This window comes from Geospiza fortis, unplaced genomic scaffold (assembly GCF_000277835.1).
Source record: "Geospiza fortis unplaced genomic scaffold, GeoFor_1.0 scaffold171, whole genome shotgun sequence".
Lineage (NCBI taxonomy): Eukaryota > Metazoa > Chordata > Aves > Passeriformes > Thraupidae > Geospiza > Geospiza fortis.
In genome coordinates this window covers 5,088,346-5,102,806 of record NW_005054313.1, presented here as the reverse complement: position 1 = coordinate 5,102,806, position 14,461 = coordinate 5,088,346, and the positions used below count along the sequence as shown (strand labels likewise).

General features: G+C 45.0%; 1 protein-coding gene across 1 annotated transcript in view; it reads left to right on the top strand.

Annotated features, from left to right (window-relative positions):
* Positions 1–14,461, top strand: part of GNB5 (G protein subunit beta 5) — a 26,434-nt gene extending 11,973 nt beyond the window's left edge. The window contains exons 7-13 of the mRNA XM_031055869.1: positions 1,171–1,303; positions 4,825–4,968; positions 7,962–8,053; positions 8,175–8,223; positions 10,663–10,759; positions 11,708–11,874; positions 12,358–14,461. Coding sequence (XP_030911729.1) covers positions 1,171–1,303; positions 4,825–4,968; positions 7,962–8,053; positions 8,175–8,223; positions 10,663–10,759; positions 11,708–11,874; positions 12,358–12,369 — 694 coding nt within the window. The 3' untranslated portion in view covers positions 12,370–14,461. The remainder of the gene's footprint in view (positions 1–1,170; positions 1,304–4,824; positions 4,969–7,961; positions 8,054–8,174; positions 8,224–10,662; positions 10,760–11,707; positions 11,875–12,357) is intronic.

The window sequence follows — 14,461 nt, the reverse complement described above, 5'->3', positions numbered from 1 at the left end:
GAAAGAGGTTTTGATTGTGTTCTTACTTTGCACTCATTTTTTTATGACATAGAGGTTCATTAATGATTACCAGTATGTGAATAGATCTTGCTAAGATGGGATGGGGAGAAGTAACCCCATCCTTGATAATCTTGTGGTTTTCTGAGGGCTCGGGTTTGAAAAAAATAAGTTTATATAGGGGAAAAAACAAAGAGATGAAATGTTGGCAAAACATCTTGTAAGAAGGAACTGGGTGGATCAGACAAAGCAAGCTTGGGGCAAGAGAAAGGAACAAAGGGAGACTTCAGTGTGCAGCTTGCAGATCTAGAATGCAGCAGACTGAGACAGAGAAGCAGACTCTGTGTGTGGAAAGGAGTCTGGAAACTGTTTTTGACTAGAACCCAAAGAATGGCAAGCAAGCTCTGTCTTTACACTTGCAGCAGAGACAGGGAGTGCATGTATACATTGCACCTAATTCTGTATTTCTGTTGTGCTGTCAGTTAAGTGCCACGCACATAATGTAAGGCACAGAACCAGCAACTGGTGTTGTGCCAGGATCCCAGGGACCAGGGCAGGACTGATCTACCACAGCTCTAGGAAAGGGGCAGATATAAGAAATGATTCCTGGGTCTGACACAGCTTAACTGGTACAGCTGTTCAGGAGGGGCAGCAGCTACAGGGGTCAGTGCTTCTGTTGCCTTTTTTCCAAACTGTTCTATAAGTTTTGCCTTCACACCCACTACTGGTGGTGCTGCCTCTTCTATAGGAGCTAGGTCACATTTGTTAAGGTAGGTTTATAATGATGCTGAAATACTGATCTTTGCCATGATAGATGTCATCAGAAAAATGGCAGTTTGGCTGCATGTGAAACATTAACCCTGAGGTGGCTGCTGTCACCTCCCAGCTTATACTTTCGTGAGGTTTCATTCAGTGCCATTTATAAACTCGATAAGGGTGAAAAATCCTGAGGCGCAGCTGTTCAAGTTCTGTAAAGCAGCCAGGCTGGTGAGGCAGCTGGGGCTTCCCTGCACAGGGAGATCCCACACAGCACAATACAGGGAAGTCGGTGCTTGTAAGGGTTTGGCAGCACTGCACTGACAGGTGGTGTCCTTCTTATCACCACTTGCCTTTTGTCGTTGCAGTTTTAACCAGTTTTCCTCTCTCTGTTACTGCTATTATTACTCTCTTCAGTGGCCTGGACAACAAGTGTTCTGTGTACCCTCTGACATTTGAAAAAAATGAAAATATGGCTGCAAAGAAGAAATCTGTTGCAATGCACACGAACTACTTGTCTGCCTGCAGCTTCACTAACTCAGACATGCAGGTAAATGCGTTCCCTATGCTCACCATCACCTAACATGAGCTGCACTCAGGTGAAGTGCATGTGTCCTTCCTTGCTCCTGGGGCACCCAGGGCCATGTCCTGCCTCTGCAGGGGCTGCTGGAACATCCTCACAGGGGGCAGTGAAGGTGCTGCAAAAGCTGCTGTAAGGAAATGCTTGTCACAGCCTGTGGCCAGGCTGTCCCTACAAAGACCTGTGGCTTCTGCAGAGGGAGCTTGCTGGTACCTGTTTGTTCTCTGCTCCCCAGTTTGTGTTTTTAGGAGCACAGACTACTGCAAATAGTTAAAACCTGGTTCAGCCAGGACTGGGTTGGGTGCTGTGCCAGCTGATGGTGACTGTATTGTTTGCCTGCTCTGTCCCGGACATCCGGCAACATTTGCTTTTGCTTTCATTCAAAGTATTTTTTATTTGTACCAAGTGATGCAATTGAGCTTGAGCATGGCCCCACAGGGCCATACCTGCTGTTTCTACATGCAGTGCTGTGCTCCCTCGGGGGAAAGGAATGATGCTGTTCCCATCTCACAGGCAGTGGGGTGGAGCACAGAGGCCCACAAAGGGAGGTGATGGCAAAGCCAGGAACTGAATGCAGATCTGAGACCAAGCCAGCCTTCCTCTCTATTCAATATCTCAAAGATCTCTTTCTCTAGGAACACAGAAGATGATGAAAGGAGCCAGGATAATCCCCTTGTCCTCTCTGGTTTCTGAATTTAATTAAAGCTCTTCTCAGTGCAGCTCTGCAGCAAAATAAGTGGCAGAATGGAGCATTTTTATAGCTCTCAATGTCAATAGATCTGCTGGAAAGGGAATACCGTGTCCCCTTCTTCCAGATATTTGGAGCTCTTCTGAAGGAAATATCAGCTCTTGTTGCTTCTATTTCAGGACATGTGAAGCCCAGAGTATGTTGTTGTTTGTCACTCTCTGGTTTCTGTAATGACTCCGAGGTGCTAATTTAAGTCCATTGCCATGGAAACAAGTGGTGGAGGTACCCAGCACTCAGGCTTGCTTAGCCCTGACCTTCCTGTGCAGGAGCTCTGTGGAATTAGAGTCTACATTAAGTGGAATGTTTTTGATGAGATATAAACCCAGTTTTCTCTTTTCTTGTCTATACCTAAATGCTTTGAGATTAAATCCTGTGACAGGAAAAATGGCAATTTTTTTTCATTATAAAAAAGAAAGAAAACTTGGGGTTTTTTTTTCCATATTAAATACAGCAAACTGCATTGATATTGAAGGTCATATATTACTATTGTTAAGTCACAGTGGATTAAGGATATTTAGCAAGTCAGAAATTTCTCTGAAGTCTTTAAAAAGAAGTTTTCTTGTGGTTGCTAGGCTTATAAGTGATCATATATGGCACTGCATGTTATTATTCAAACAAATACAAGCAACAGGTTGGCCAAGCTTCTCTTAGGGCACTTATGTAGCAGATCCTAGAGAATCCCAGATTTCTTATCTTTTTTTCATTTACATAAAGGCATCAGAATTAAAACTTGAGAATTAAAACTATTCAGTAACTCTGAGGGTGCACAGTGCAACAAGTACATTGTGCAGGAGCTTTGCCAGCTGTGTGCAGAGCAGCTCTGCTCTCCCAGTTTGCATCAGGAGGGATGTGGTGCTATCCTGGAGCAGCTCCAGCACGAGGTGGAGGTGTCCCCACAGCTCCCACTGCTAGGTGCTGCCAGGGCTGCAGCTCTGCCCTGACTGCTCTCTTAAACTGCAGCACTCTGCCCACAGAGGCATGGAAGACAGGGTAGGAGTTAAGGGCTTAGTGTGCTCATAGGCTTTGGGCAGTGCAGTGCAAAGAGAGGAGATCTGGGGGTGGCTCATTGTGAGTCATTGCCAGGCTGTGGGTGCTCAAAAAGGGTCCCACCCTTGCTGCTCATCATGTTCCCACATGGACCCCGAGCTGCAGGGCTGGATGACCCACACACCTTGCTCCCAGTGCCCCAGTCCAGTCTTGCTTGAGAGAGCCTCCCCTGCCCCAGTGAGCAGAGACCCAGGGAGCCTCACTTCCTAAATTAGGTATCTGCAGCTCTGTGGTGTGATAATGCTCCCCACGTGACAATGCTCCATGTGTATTAATAGCAGCAGTTAATTGGGATCTCAAGTGTTTTGCATAGGGCAGGCAGCCATGCTCCCAAGTGTGGCAGGGCTGAGGAGCAACCCTGAAGTTGACTCCATATAATTTCTCTTTAAGCATTAGCTGGAGCTCTGGGTTGCCAACAGACCCTTCCCTTACACCTTTAGCCTCTCCTATTCCCTTCATATTCCCTTCCACAGTGTGACAGAGCAAATCCTCAGAGCTGAAAGTCTTCATTCCTCAGCCAAGTACAAACATTCCCCAGAACAGGGGAGTTCATCTAGGCTCAAAACTGGCTGGGAAGACAATTCAGGACTTTCTTCTGCTATTATCATCTGAGAGCATTAGCATCTCTGCTGCAGGATTTGGAACAGTCTGTTCTGCAGCTTTGCAGACCTCTGTTTACGGGAAGAATTTTTGGAGCATCTGTCAAACATGTTCAGTGTTTAACCTTTATGCAGCTCTGTGAATGGTTTCGTGACTGTGTGATCATTTTCTTCTTGAAGAGAATTTTGTTTTTAACTTGTAACTACCCACTGGGATCACTTGAGTTTCCTTACCAACTATGAGAAAAACCTGTGTACAAAACTGAGAGCCCTCCTACGTTCACCCTTGCTTCCTTCCACACCAGTGAACAGGGACTCTTTCAACCTACAGAATTTGTGATTGCATAACAGTTTCGGGTGCCAAGGGGAAATTTTGAACAATTGAGCATCATCAGGATTTAGCCACAATAACAAGCTCTGATCACATGTGCTTTCTACAAGTACTGTAGCAGATGGGAAGCTGTGAGCTGTGTTTGGGCAGTGTATGTTCAAGCCCTTTCACACACAAATGGTTTAGGACAAGTGAGAGCTGATGGACTTATCAAACAACTGTCTAGACAGGCTTACTTCCCTTTCAGAAAATCCATGTCTTAAGCCAAATTAATTTGGTTTAACCTGACTATTTCAAGCAGAAAGGAAAAAAAATGGAGAGTTAAACAGGTATACATAACTCCAAGAGTTCTTCCATTTACCTGAGCTGAATTCAGCAACCAAATATGGATAGAGTGAAATACAGGGGCAGACAGGAATACCATTGTATTGTTCTGACTCCTTTTTGGAGAATATGAAAGTGCCAGCAGATCCTTACTGCTGTCAGTTGTGCAAACCCCACCAAACAAAAGGGACCGTTACTGAAACATTGTGTAGGGATAGTGGTGTCCATACAGCTCTCTTTTTCACTCTACCTTTCTTCCTTAAAAATAAAAACCATAAGCTGTACTTAGCTGTACATTGGCTTAGGGCTTTGATTTATTGCCTAATAATTCATTAAATTAAAGCTGTCCTTTGATGTTTGTGTCAGATGTCAGTTGTTTCTTTGTGACCTGAAGGTCATCTGCTGATTCTTGTGTTGTGACTCTTCTTCCCACATCCTATAGATCCTGACAGCAAGTGGAGATGGAACTTGTGCTCTATGGGATGTTGAGAGTGGGCAACTTCTACAGAGTTTCCATGGTCATGGAGCCGATGTCCTGTGCCTGGACCTGGCCCCTTCTGAAACGGGAAATACATTTGTCTCTGGGGTGAGCAGGAGCTTCCTCTCATAATACAAAACTAAGGAATATGGAAGTGAAAAGGCAGCAAAGTAGGAGGTTCACGGTGTTATTGAGGGAGTGCTGGAGTGTATGTTGGATGCCCCAGTGCAATCCATTCATTGCAAGCACATTTTCCAAGCTGGAGCAAATTAAACCCCTGACTGTGGGGTCAAACCCACCCAGCCAGTCTGACTGCAGTTCTGCTTACTTAGCAAGTTCCACCCCACATCAAAGCAATCCAGCTGGAGATCAAAACAACGCCTCTGCTGGGAAGGGGAAGGCTCAGAGTTAGAGATGGGGCTCCTACCACAGTGGAGGTGTGAGTCCCTGTGGGTGGGAGCCTGGTACAGCAGGGGACCTCCCAAGCTTTGCTCCTTCCCTGTGCCCAGATCTCTAGGGTCAGATGGGGTGTGACAGGCATCAGGTTGTGCTCAGGGCATCCAAGTAGGGTTGCAATAACGTGTGTGCCACTGTGTCCCCAGAGTCAAGGGGCAGCTTGGACACTGGCTAACCCCTCGTGCAAGCTGGAGCAGGGAGATGAGGTGTGGCCACATCTTCAGCTGTTGCTGGGTCCTCTGTGCCTCCAGTGGTACCAGAGGCATTTAAAGCTCCTTCATGAGTTGAACACTCTGCTCCCTGTCCTGGTGCAGGGGAGCACACAAACCTCACTGGGGCTGCAGGACTGGACTGGTCAGGGAAAGTACCCAGGGCATCTTCCAAATCATGTCCTGCTGCTGAGGGATCACTGTTCCCAGGCAGCTGAGCCATTGGCACACAGCCTGGTAGTGAGGCAGGCCAGGCATAAAGGTGGGTGGGATGGGGCTCAACACCTTTTCAAGGTAATCTTAGTCTTTCCCACATTAGAAAGTGAGTGTGCAGATGAGAGCTGGCAGGAGCTGAGAGGCCAGTTGCTACCAGTAACTCTGCTGAAGGTACCAATAACTTTGCTGGTTTCTGAGCCCCACCAGCACTGGTTGATCCTGTATTTGATGATGGACATGGCCCTTGTCCCAGAGGGTGCCAACCATGGGTTAGGGGTGCTTGGAGTTGTGGTCTTATCCTCACACAATATACCTGGACCTCTTCTGTTATGGCTCTTTTGATCAAATCTGGCTGGCACATCAGGAGCAGAGTCCAGCACGCTGGCCCAGCTTGCCTGCTGGTAGCACAGCTGCTCTGAAGCGTGACTGAAAGCTAATTCCATCCAAGTGCATTACTTCTCTCGGGTTTTCCTGTCACCAGGCTTGCTTCCCAGAAAGGATAGGTTCGTTCTCCCTGGGAACAGCTCAGCTTATTATAGGGCAAGGAATCACAAGCAGCTCTGCTACTGCTAGGGGAATATGTCATGCTTGTGTTGATGGAGCAGCTTGGGCATGTCTGTGCTTAGAGTCATTCACTTAATTCATCACATGCAAAACACCACTGCAGTGAAGACCTGTCTGACATCGTGTCAGTGCAGGTACAGGCAGAACAGCAGGAAGGTATGGTGGCATGGAGAGATTCCTGCATACTGGGTCTCTGTGGTACAGTAACCCTGAGCTGGAATAAGCAATGTCAGTGTATCAGCATGTGGGCTGGTGCTGTTACATTTAACGACTGAACTGAAAATTCCAGCCCTCCTGAGTAAGCTCAGGGCTGTTGTGCTCCGTGCCCTCTGAGCAAGGCTCCTCAGCTGAGTTGGGTATCACTCTCTCCACAGGTGGTGGCTGGTTTCTCCTTCAAAACCTTAGGAGTCAAAGCACCAACTTGTCAGATTGGTCTTGCTCCTAAACTCCCAGAGGGGTCAGTAAGAACAGTGCACATGGAAGTAATATGAAGGGCTGGGCTTGGGCTGTGGTGTGGCATGAGAGGGAAATATGCTGGGTCCAAAATATGCTTTATCCTGTTTGGTTTCCCTGGTGCAGAAACCACAAGCTGGTGCCAAGGAGCATTACATCTTTTAAATAATGGCATCTTTACTAAAAACACTAGGATTTCATTATAACAACAGAATTTTTAAAAAGAGAGAGACAAATATGTGAATTGTGAGGAAACTGTTTAATTTAATTAGTTATCATATTTGATTAAAATAAATAATGTGTGGCATGGTCTGGTGAGCAGGGTGCTCTGGCTCAGCAGAAGCAGCAGCCACCTGGCCTGCCCTGCTCTTCCCACACAGCCTCAGAGAGGCTGAGCCCCTGGAGCTCAGCCTGCCTGCTCCTCAGCAGGGGCAAGTTTATTAAAATCTCCCATCACTCTTCAAAGCAAAGTCCATGTTCTTTTTCCTGTCACTACAACTGTGACAGGAGTGAGACATGGCAGCTGAGAGCGTGGCCCTTCGGGTATGAGATGGTTCTTGCCCCAAGGACAGTGTAGACTACATGGGCCAAGCCCCTTGCCCAAGGAATTCAGGGTGCTGAGCACTGAGTGTTAAATGATCCTTTCAAAGCACAGCTTGGAAGGACAGGTTTTGGCTTGAGGGTGAGATGAAGTGCTGCTATGCTGTTTTTCTCATCCCAACCACACCATCAAGCATGTGGGTGCAGAGCTCTGACAGGGGATAACCCTGGTAGGAGGCTGGGCTAGAAACCCTCTGGATGCACTGATTTAATTTTCTCTTTCAGTGTATGAAAAGAAGTAGTTATAAAACTTTAAATGCTGGATGCTGGTATTTTCTATTGGTTAAGTGATCAGAGAACAGGTCAGTTGTGCATCTCTGTGCTGTGGTGGGGCTGCAGACAGAGGTAGGGCAGCAGCAGGAGCAGAGCAGGGCTGTGAGTGCAGGGCAGCTCCAGCCTTCCTGAGGAACTCTGCTCCCACCTGCAACTGCCCAGCTGAGGGTACCACTGCAGCTGGTTCTGGGGCTGCTCAGCTGGGTGAATCCTCTCAGAGCTGTGGTGTTCAGAGCCTCTGAATTTAGTGGGCTTGATGATGAATATCAGCCACATGAGGGGTGAATGTCACCATTTGCACAACTGCAATGATTTTTTCTCTCTTACTAGGGATGTGACAAGAAAGCCATGGTTTGGGACATGCGGTCTGGACAGTGTGTGCAGTCATTTGAAACCCACGATTCAGATATCAACAGTGTCAGGTCAGTGTGTTTCTGGGAGAGGACACGTTTGCAGTGTTAAGCAATGTGCTGATTCTATTTCTGAAGTCTGACCTCATCCAAGTAATGTAATGTGTTCTGGTCTTCTTTCACTTGTGCACAGATATTATCCAAGTGGAGATGCTTTTGCCTCTGGTTCAGACGATGCCACGGTATGTTAATTCAGCAACCTAATTTAGGAAAATTCTGTTGCTTTCCAAGTAAGATTTTCCTAAACGACTAGGTCACATCCACAGAGGGCTTTTAGTGACTAAACTGGGCCTGTGACACCAAATTTGCAGAAAAAATAACCCTGTAAGGTAAGATATTAAATACCATATATAATGTTCTAGGGAAAATCACATAACACTGTATGTCACTTCTGCAAACTTCTCTACAAGACATACTGTCCAAATACTCATTTCAGATTCTCTGTGTCTGAAGTTTCATGACTAAAATTAGTTGTCTTACTGGAAGATACTTGACTTCACATAGCTCTTGGTCACAGCATGGGAGGAACCAGCTGAAATGCTGCAGCTTGTGTCAGCATGTCCCAGAAAGCAGAGGGGCCATGGGCTCAGGGCAGAGCAGGGCAGATGTGGGTAGCTGGCCTCTGCAGCCGCAGGGTGGCCTTGGCCACAGCACTGCAGTGAGTCGCTGCATCCAGGTCATCCTAGATCACACATCAGCCCTCAATGGATCTCACTTATCTCTGAGCAATCTGCTAGGAGGGGCTCAGAATGCATTGACAGGTAAATTTGATCAGCACAATGTATACAAAATGCCATTTACCTCCTGGTGGCCTGTGCCCCTGAGTGATGCTCAGGGCTGATGGCCCTCCCTGCAGCTGGTGTGTCCCATAGGGGACCAGGCTCTGCCCCACCACAGCCCTGCAGGGCCTGAGCTGGCAGTTAAATGTAGCATGAGAGCAGATGATGGGGAGGCACCTGGCACCTCATTTATTCTGTTTATTTAAACATCACACTGAGTCACCTGGGAGCTAAGACTTTATCTAAAGTACTCTGCCCTCAGAGCGTGTTTTGAGTCCACTCAATGCTAGCTAACATTCCTTTTGTCTTCATTGGATGAGGAGACATTCCAAGGCTCTTTGGAGAGAGCGACCCTGATTTTATGTTTCAAAAACTGCGATTAGAAGTTAATACCTCTCGCCCTGTGGTGAGCCAAGTGGCTCTCTGCACACTTGGATGCAAACTGTGAGCTCTTGAGATGCTGAGGGAGTGATGCAGAGAAATTATCCATCATTAAATTCCAGTGAAAGCATTCTCTTTTAACGCCCTGTATCACTGGTTCTTATTAATTTATTTGATTTTTTCTTTTTTAACCATTCTTGACACCCCTGACTCAAGCAGAAGAATGGGAAATTCCACCTCTGTACTTTTGACAGAGGTTTTGGCAGTTTCCAGCTACCTCATTCTTTAAATGAAGGGGTTTGTTTTTGCAGTGTTACAGAGTGGTATCCTTGACCTGATTTATATACTTGAGGATTCTGAGGAACAGATAATCCCGACTGGAAGTAATCCATAAAAGCGTGCTCAGATGACAGTATTGTCATCTGCAGTGACCCCAGCTCCCTGTCAGGACAGTCTGATGAAATTATTCATCTGTGTGGAGCACTGGGAGTCCTGGACTGCACATACCTGGCAGCTCCCACTGCCCTGCAGATCAAACAGCCCCTTCTTTATGTGCAGACTTGAATACCAGCCATTTTTCAATAGTAAAGTCTTAATATTAGCAATCCCATCTGGCCAGTGTTTGCTTAAGCTTAACTTATTGAGGAGGGGTTTCAGTTCATATAGTTTCAAAAGTGCATTTTGATTTCAGGGCTTACAGACTGCCTTTCTACATGGCAGTGAAGTCTGAAGTCTGGCAGTGAAGCCTGATACATGATTTCCATGTCAAGCCAAACTTTGCTGGCAAATCATAAAAACAGGAAGTATAGGTTATTAGAGGTGATTTGGAATTTTCCATGAGAAATGAAAACCAGAGATGTGCATTAAAATGTATTATTTCACTTGCATTATTTTCACATAGGTTTTTCAAACAGAGGGGCCTCCCAGAAGGGCAGGGACTGTTTGCTCTCCTGGCTTTACTCAAGAGCCAGCACTACCACCTGTGCCACATGGTCTGTGACCTCAGCAGTGATTAGACACTTGATCCCATCTCCCAGACTGTGGCTAAACTGTTGTTTAAGAGACTGTGTCCACATGCACCTCCCCAGCAGCAGGATGCCCTGATCAACCACAGAGGGGGAAGCAGGAGGGTGTGGGGACTCCAGTGGGTACCATGGCCCACCACTCATATCTTTCTGGGACAGGCATGAGGCTTAGAGAAGTGGCTTGAAAAAGAAAGTTCTTCCTGCAGTGTATACAAAACAGCCTTGTGTTGCTTAGATCCCTGTTAGAGGATCCCAGTTACGGCAGCCAGAAGCAGAAGGAAAGGAGGAAGCAGAAAGAAGCAGAAGGAAAGAAGCCAAGCAGCCGCTTCCTGTGATGTCTGTTAGGCTGCACTTCCCACTCCCATTTTTTCCAAATATTGTAGCCAGTGCTTCCAGTATTTACTGAGGCATGTGTGTTGGTTTGTTTTAATCCTAGTGTCGTTTATATGACCTTCGTGCAGACAGAGAAGTAGCAATTTATTCCAAAGAGAGCATCATTTTTGGAGCATCCAGTGTGGACTTCTCTCTCAGTGGTGAGATTTGAACTTTGGAGGTTATCTTAGTGTTGAGATTTGAGGGGAACTGTAGAATTTTTCAGTTTAATTTGATAAAATATTCATTCTTAAAAGTTATCAAAAGTAATAAGTACCAAATGCATGGAAGCTTTCTTTTGCCTCTGTAAAAATAATTACTCTTTAAATAACCTAGCTGGCTATTGCTTCGTTGTAGTGATGAAAAGTATTTTCCTGGCCCTACTGAAGGCAGGAAATATTTTGCCATTAACTACAGCTGGGCTAGAGTTTCACAATAATAATGAAAAACATTTCAAAGGCAACATGAAATGTAGCTAACTATTAAGTGCAGTTACATAAATCGTTTTTAAAAGGATAAAAAATGATTAATAGTAAAATTGTATTAGAGGGGTATGAAGAGAGAGAGATTACCACTTTTCACTACAGGTCCTGAGAGTCTTGTCTCTCCTGTCCCAGCACAAATCAGAGCTCCCCAGCAGTCACCCTGGCTGGGGGTGAGTGGGTGGTGCACTGCCCTCCTCCTGGAACTGAGGCAAACCTCTCTGTCATGATCACATGCACCACAGCTCGTTCTGTTGGCAGTGAATCACTTACCAAATTGTTAATCATTCAAGCATTTGTACTCAACTTCTGTGTAAGGTCTGAGTTGAGCATCATTACCTTGCAATAGCTGTTAAAGTGCTCTTCAGTTCGAAGTCATCCCCCATCTCTATTGACTGAACACATTCTATGTAATTTAACTAAAATTTACAATGCTTTTAAGTAATTAACTGTGTTTCAGCATTTAGCCTGGACAGCCCAGCAGCGGGCAGGGCTGTCCCAGGGGCAGGGGACACAGCTGTCCCAAGGGAAGCAGGGTGGGCTGTGGCTCCTGGGGATCGGTGTCCTGCAGAAGGCCCCGCTGCAGTCAAGGCACGCTAAGAGTGTAAAATGTCATTGTCTCTGCAGGTCGCTTGCTGTTCGCAGGCTACAACGATTACACCATCAATGTGTGGGATGTGCTGAAGGGGTCCCGTGTGTCCATTCTGTTCGGACATGAGAACCGTGTCAGCACCCTGCGGGTGTCTCCCGACGGCACCGCCTTCTGCTCGGGCTCCTGGGACCACACGCTCCGGGTAAGCGCTGGGAGTGCTGCTTTCTTCAATTGTTCAGGACAAGAGAACTACCCCAAGTGCTGCTTTCTTCAATTGTTCAGGACAAGAGAACTGCCCCAAGTGCTGCTTTCTTCAATTGTTCAGGAAAAGAGAACTGCCCCAAGTGCTGCTTTCTTCAATTGTTCAGGAAAAGAGAATGGGCTGGGTGCTGCTTTCTTCAATCGCTCAGTAAAAGGGGGTGAGGGGGAAGGGTTGATAGAGGAAAACTGCGCTAGGGGAACTAAGGAGGGTATGAAACAGTGTAAAAGATGAACAGCAAAGCCAAATAAAGATCCCCACAAAGTGCTGGTGGAACTGCTAAGGTTGAGCTTGCTCTTGGGTTACATGATATCATTGCTGCTGATACTCTGTACCACTAATGTGATCGGTTTACCAATGTTAATTTAAGGTTTGATGGGAGAGTCAGGGTCATAAAGGAGTGTTCATCTTTCTCTCTTTCTGCAGATCTGGGCGTAACCTGAGATCCCGTATGCAGAATCAAATGAAGACTGAAACCCTGGACTACAAAAACTGCATAAAGAAGCCATTCCTCAAAATCAAATATTCACTACAGTCCAAAAGAGTGACACTCAACTCACAGATTAACACAACTAGGTAGAAAATGTAGTCTGCTTGAACACGTAGCAAACATCAACTTGTAGTAACATGAAATGTTTTAATTTTTTTGAAACTATATTCTTTTATTAGAATTAGTTTCATTATTTATAAAGGGACTTTTCTCCAAAGTCACCTGTATCATAGAATTGAGTATTTCAGTGCACATTATGTATTTATTTGCATGAATTTGGTTCCTTTTTAAAGTAAAAAAAAAGTCCTGATTTTATCGGGATATAGCGAAAGGCTTTGGAAACATTCCGTAGTAGCATATTGAATTTCAGTGTTGAAAAATGGAAAGAGAAACAATTCTGATACTTTATGATGGTGTTATGGATGACTGAACCTTGGTGGTAAGTAGAGGAGCAAAGGACCTACTGTGAAGGTACTGGCTGCTGTCATAGAAGTGTATTTTTTGTACAGAAAAAAAATCCCTTCAATCCCTGTTTTTTCCTACTGTCTTTTTAGATAGAAATAAGTATTTCATCTCTGTTACCTGAATATAAAGAATCTAAATATATACAAACTTATAAACAGCAAAGAGGAGGGATATAAACATGATTTACATAATCATGAGGTAATACTTAACCAGTAGTTTCTTAGAAATTTTTAATTGTATCACTTGGTGAGTGAATTTTCTTTTACTTAAAGAAATACTACATGCTAAGCACTAAGGGATACTACACGCTAAGCATTAAGCACCATTATACTGATGGTCAAATCTTTTCCAAGTCAGTCATAGTCATTCTATGACCATGATTCTTATTTGCATTTTCAGCAGTTCATACAACTTTGGCAAGGCCATGTAGCTTAGATGTATATTAAAGCAGTATATGCCCATCTTAAGGTCCTTTTGCAATGTCAGAGCAGTTGTACGTTCATGCAAATACAGGTGAAATCATACAGTCCTTACTGTCACAGTCATCTCCCACTGCCATGGACATGGTTTTGTCATAGTTGGACTTGAGAGTGAATAACAGTGAGCTGTTGAAAATCTGCTGTGAGCCACAGTCCTGCCAGTGCTTGATACTGTGCTGACCAGAGCCCATGACTCCATCTGATCCAGGAGTCACTGGTTTTCAGGAGAGCAGGACAGCTGGCCACATTGCTGGCAGCACCCAGCCCTCTGTGTAGCATGGGAATGCCATAAGGACTGGCAGGACCACCCCACATAGAAGTGATGCTCTAGAATCAAGATTTAATCAGATAAAGATGAGATACAATTAATTATGGAACCATTGTGAGATTATATCTGCATTCATGCATTGAAAACTATTGGGACTAGAGTGTGTCAGCTCTGCTCATACCAACAGGTTCTGAGTCCCACCTGAGCACAGGCACAACAAAGAGCTGGAGTAATGCTGGGGGCTTGCACAGCCTGCCCTTTGAAATGCAGGTGGTCAGGTACAGCTCTGAATATAGCATGTATATGATTTATATTTAGATTGGAACAAGAGAAAACAAGCTTACTGGAATGAACCTGTTTACAAGCTCACTGGTCACTGGAGTTTAATGATAACATCCTCATTCTATTTGCAAGTGGTATTTTTGTACAATTATCTAAAAATCATATTAGAAACAAAGTCTCCTCATCCATGAAAACCTTAGGTTCTGTGAATCCATAACCAGTTAACCTAAGACACTGACATTTATACCAGCCTTCCATCCCTAATAGAATAGGTCAGCTGTTTTCACTTGGAAAAGTCAACTCTGATGCTTTGCAATATTTGTGGCAAACTATCCCTGTAACAAACTGAATGCACTATGGAAATGTCATATAGAACTCACTGTGCAATATTGAGTCAATACACTGTACACATTTGATCAAAAGATTAATATTAATGTTTAGGTAGTATTTATTGGCAAGATGTTTGTTTCAAACATAATACATTGTGTTGATACTTATGAACAGCCTAAATACAATAAATTGTATTTTACATATTGAGAACATGTA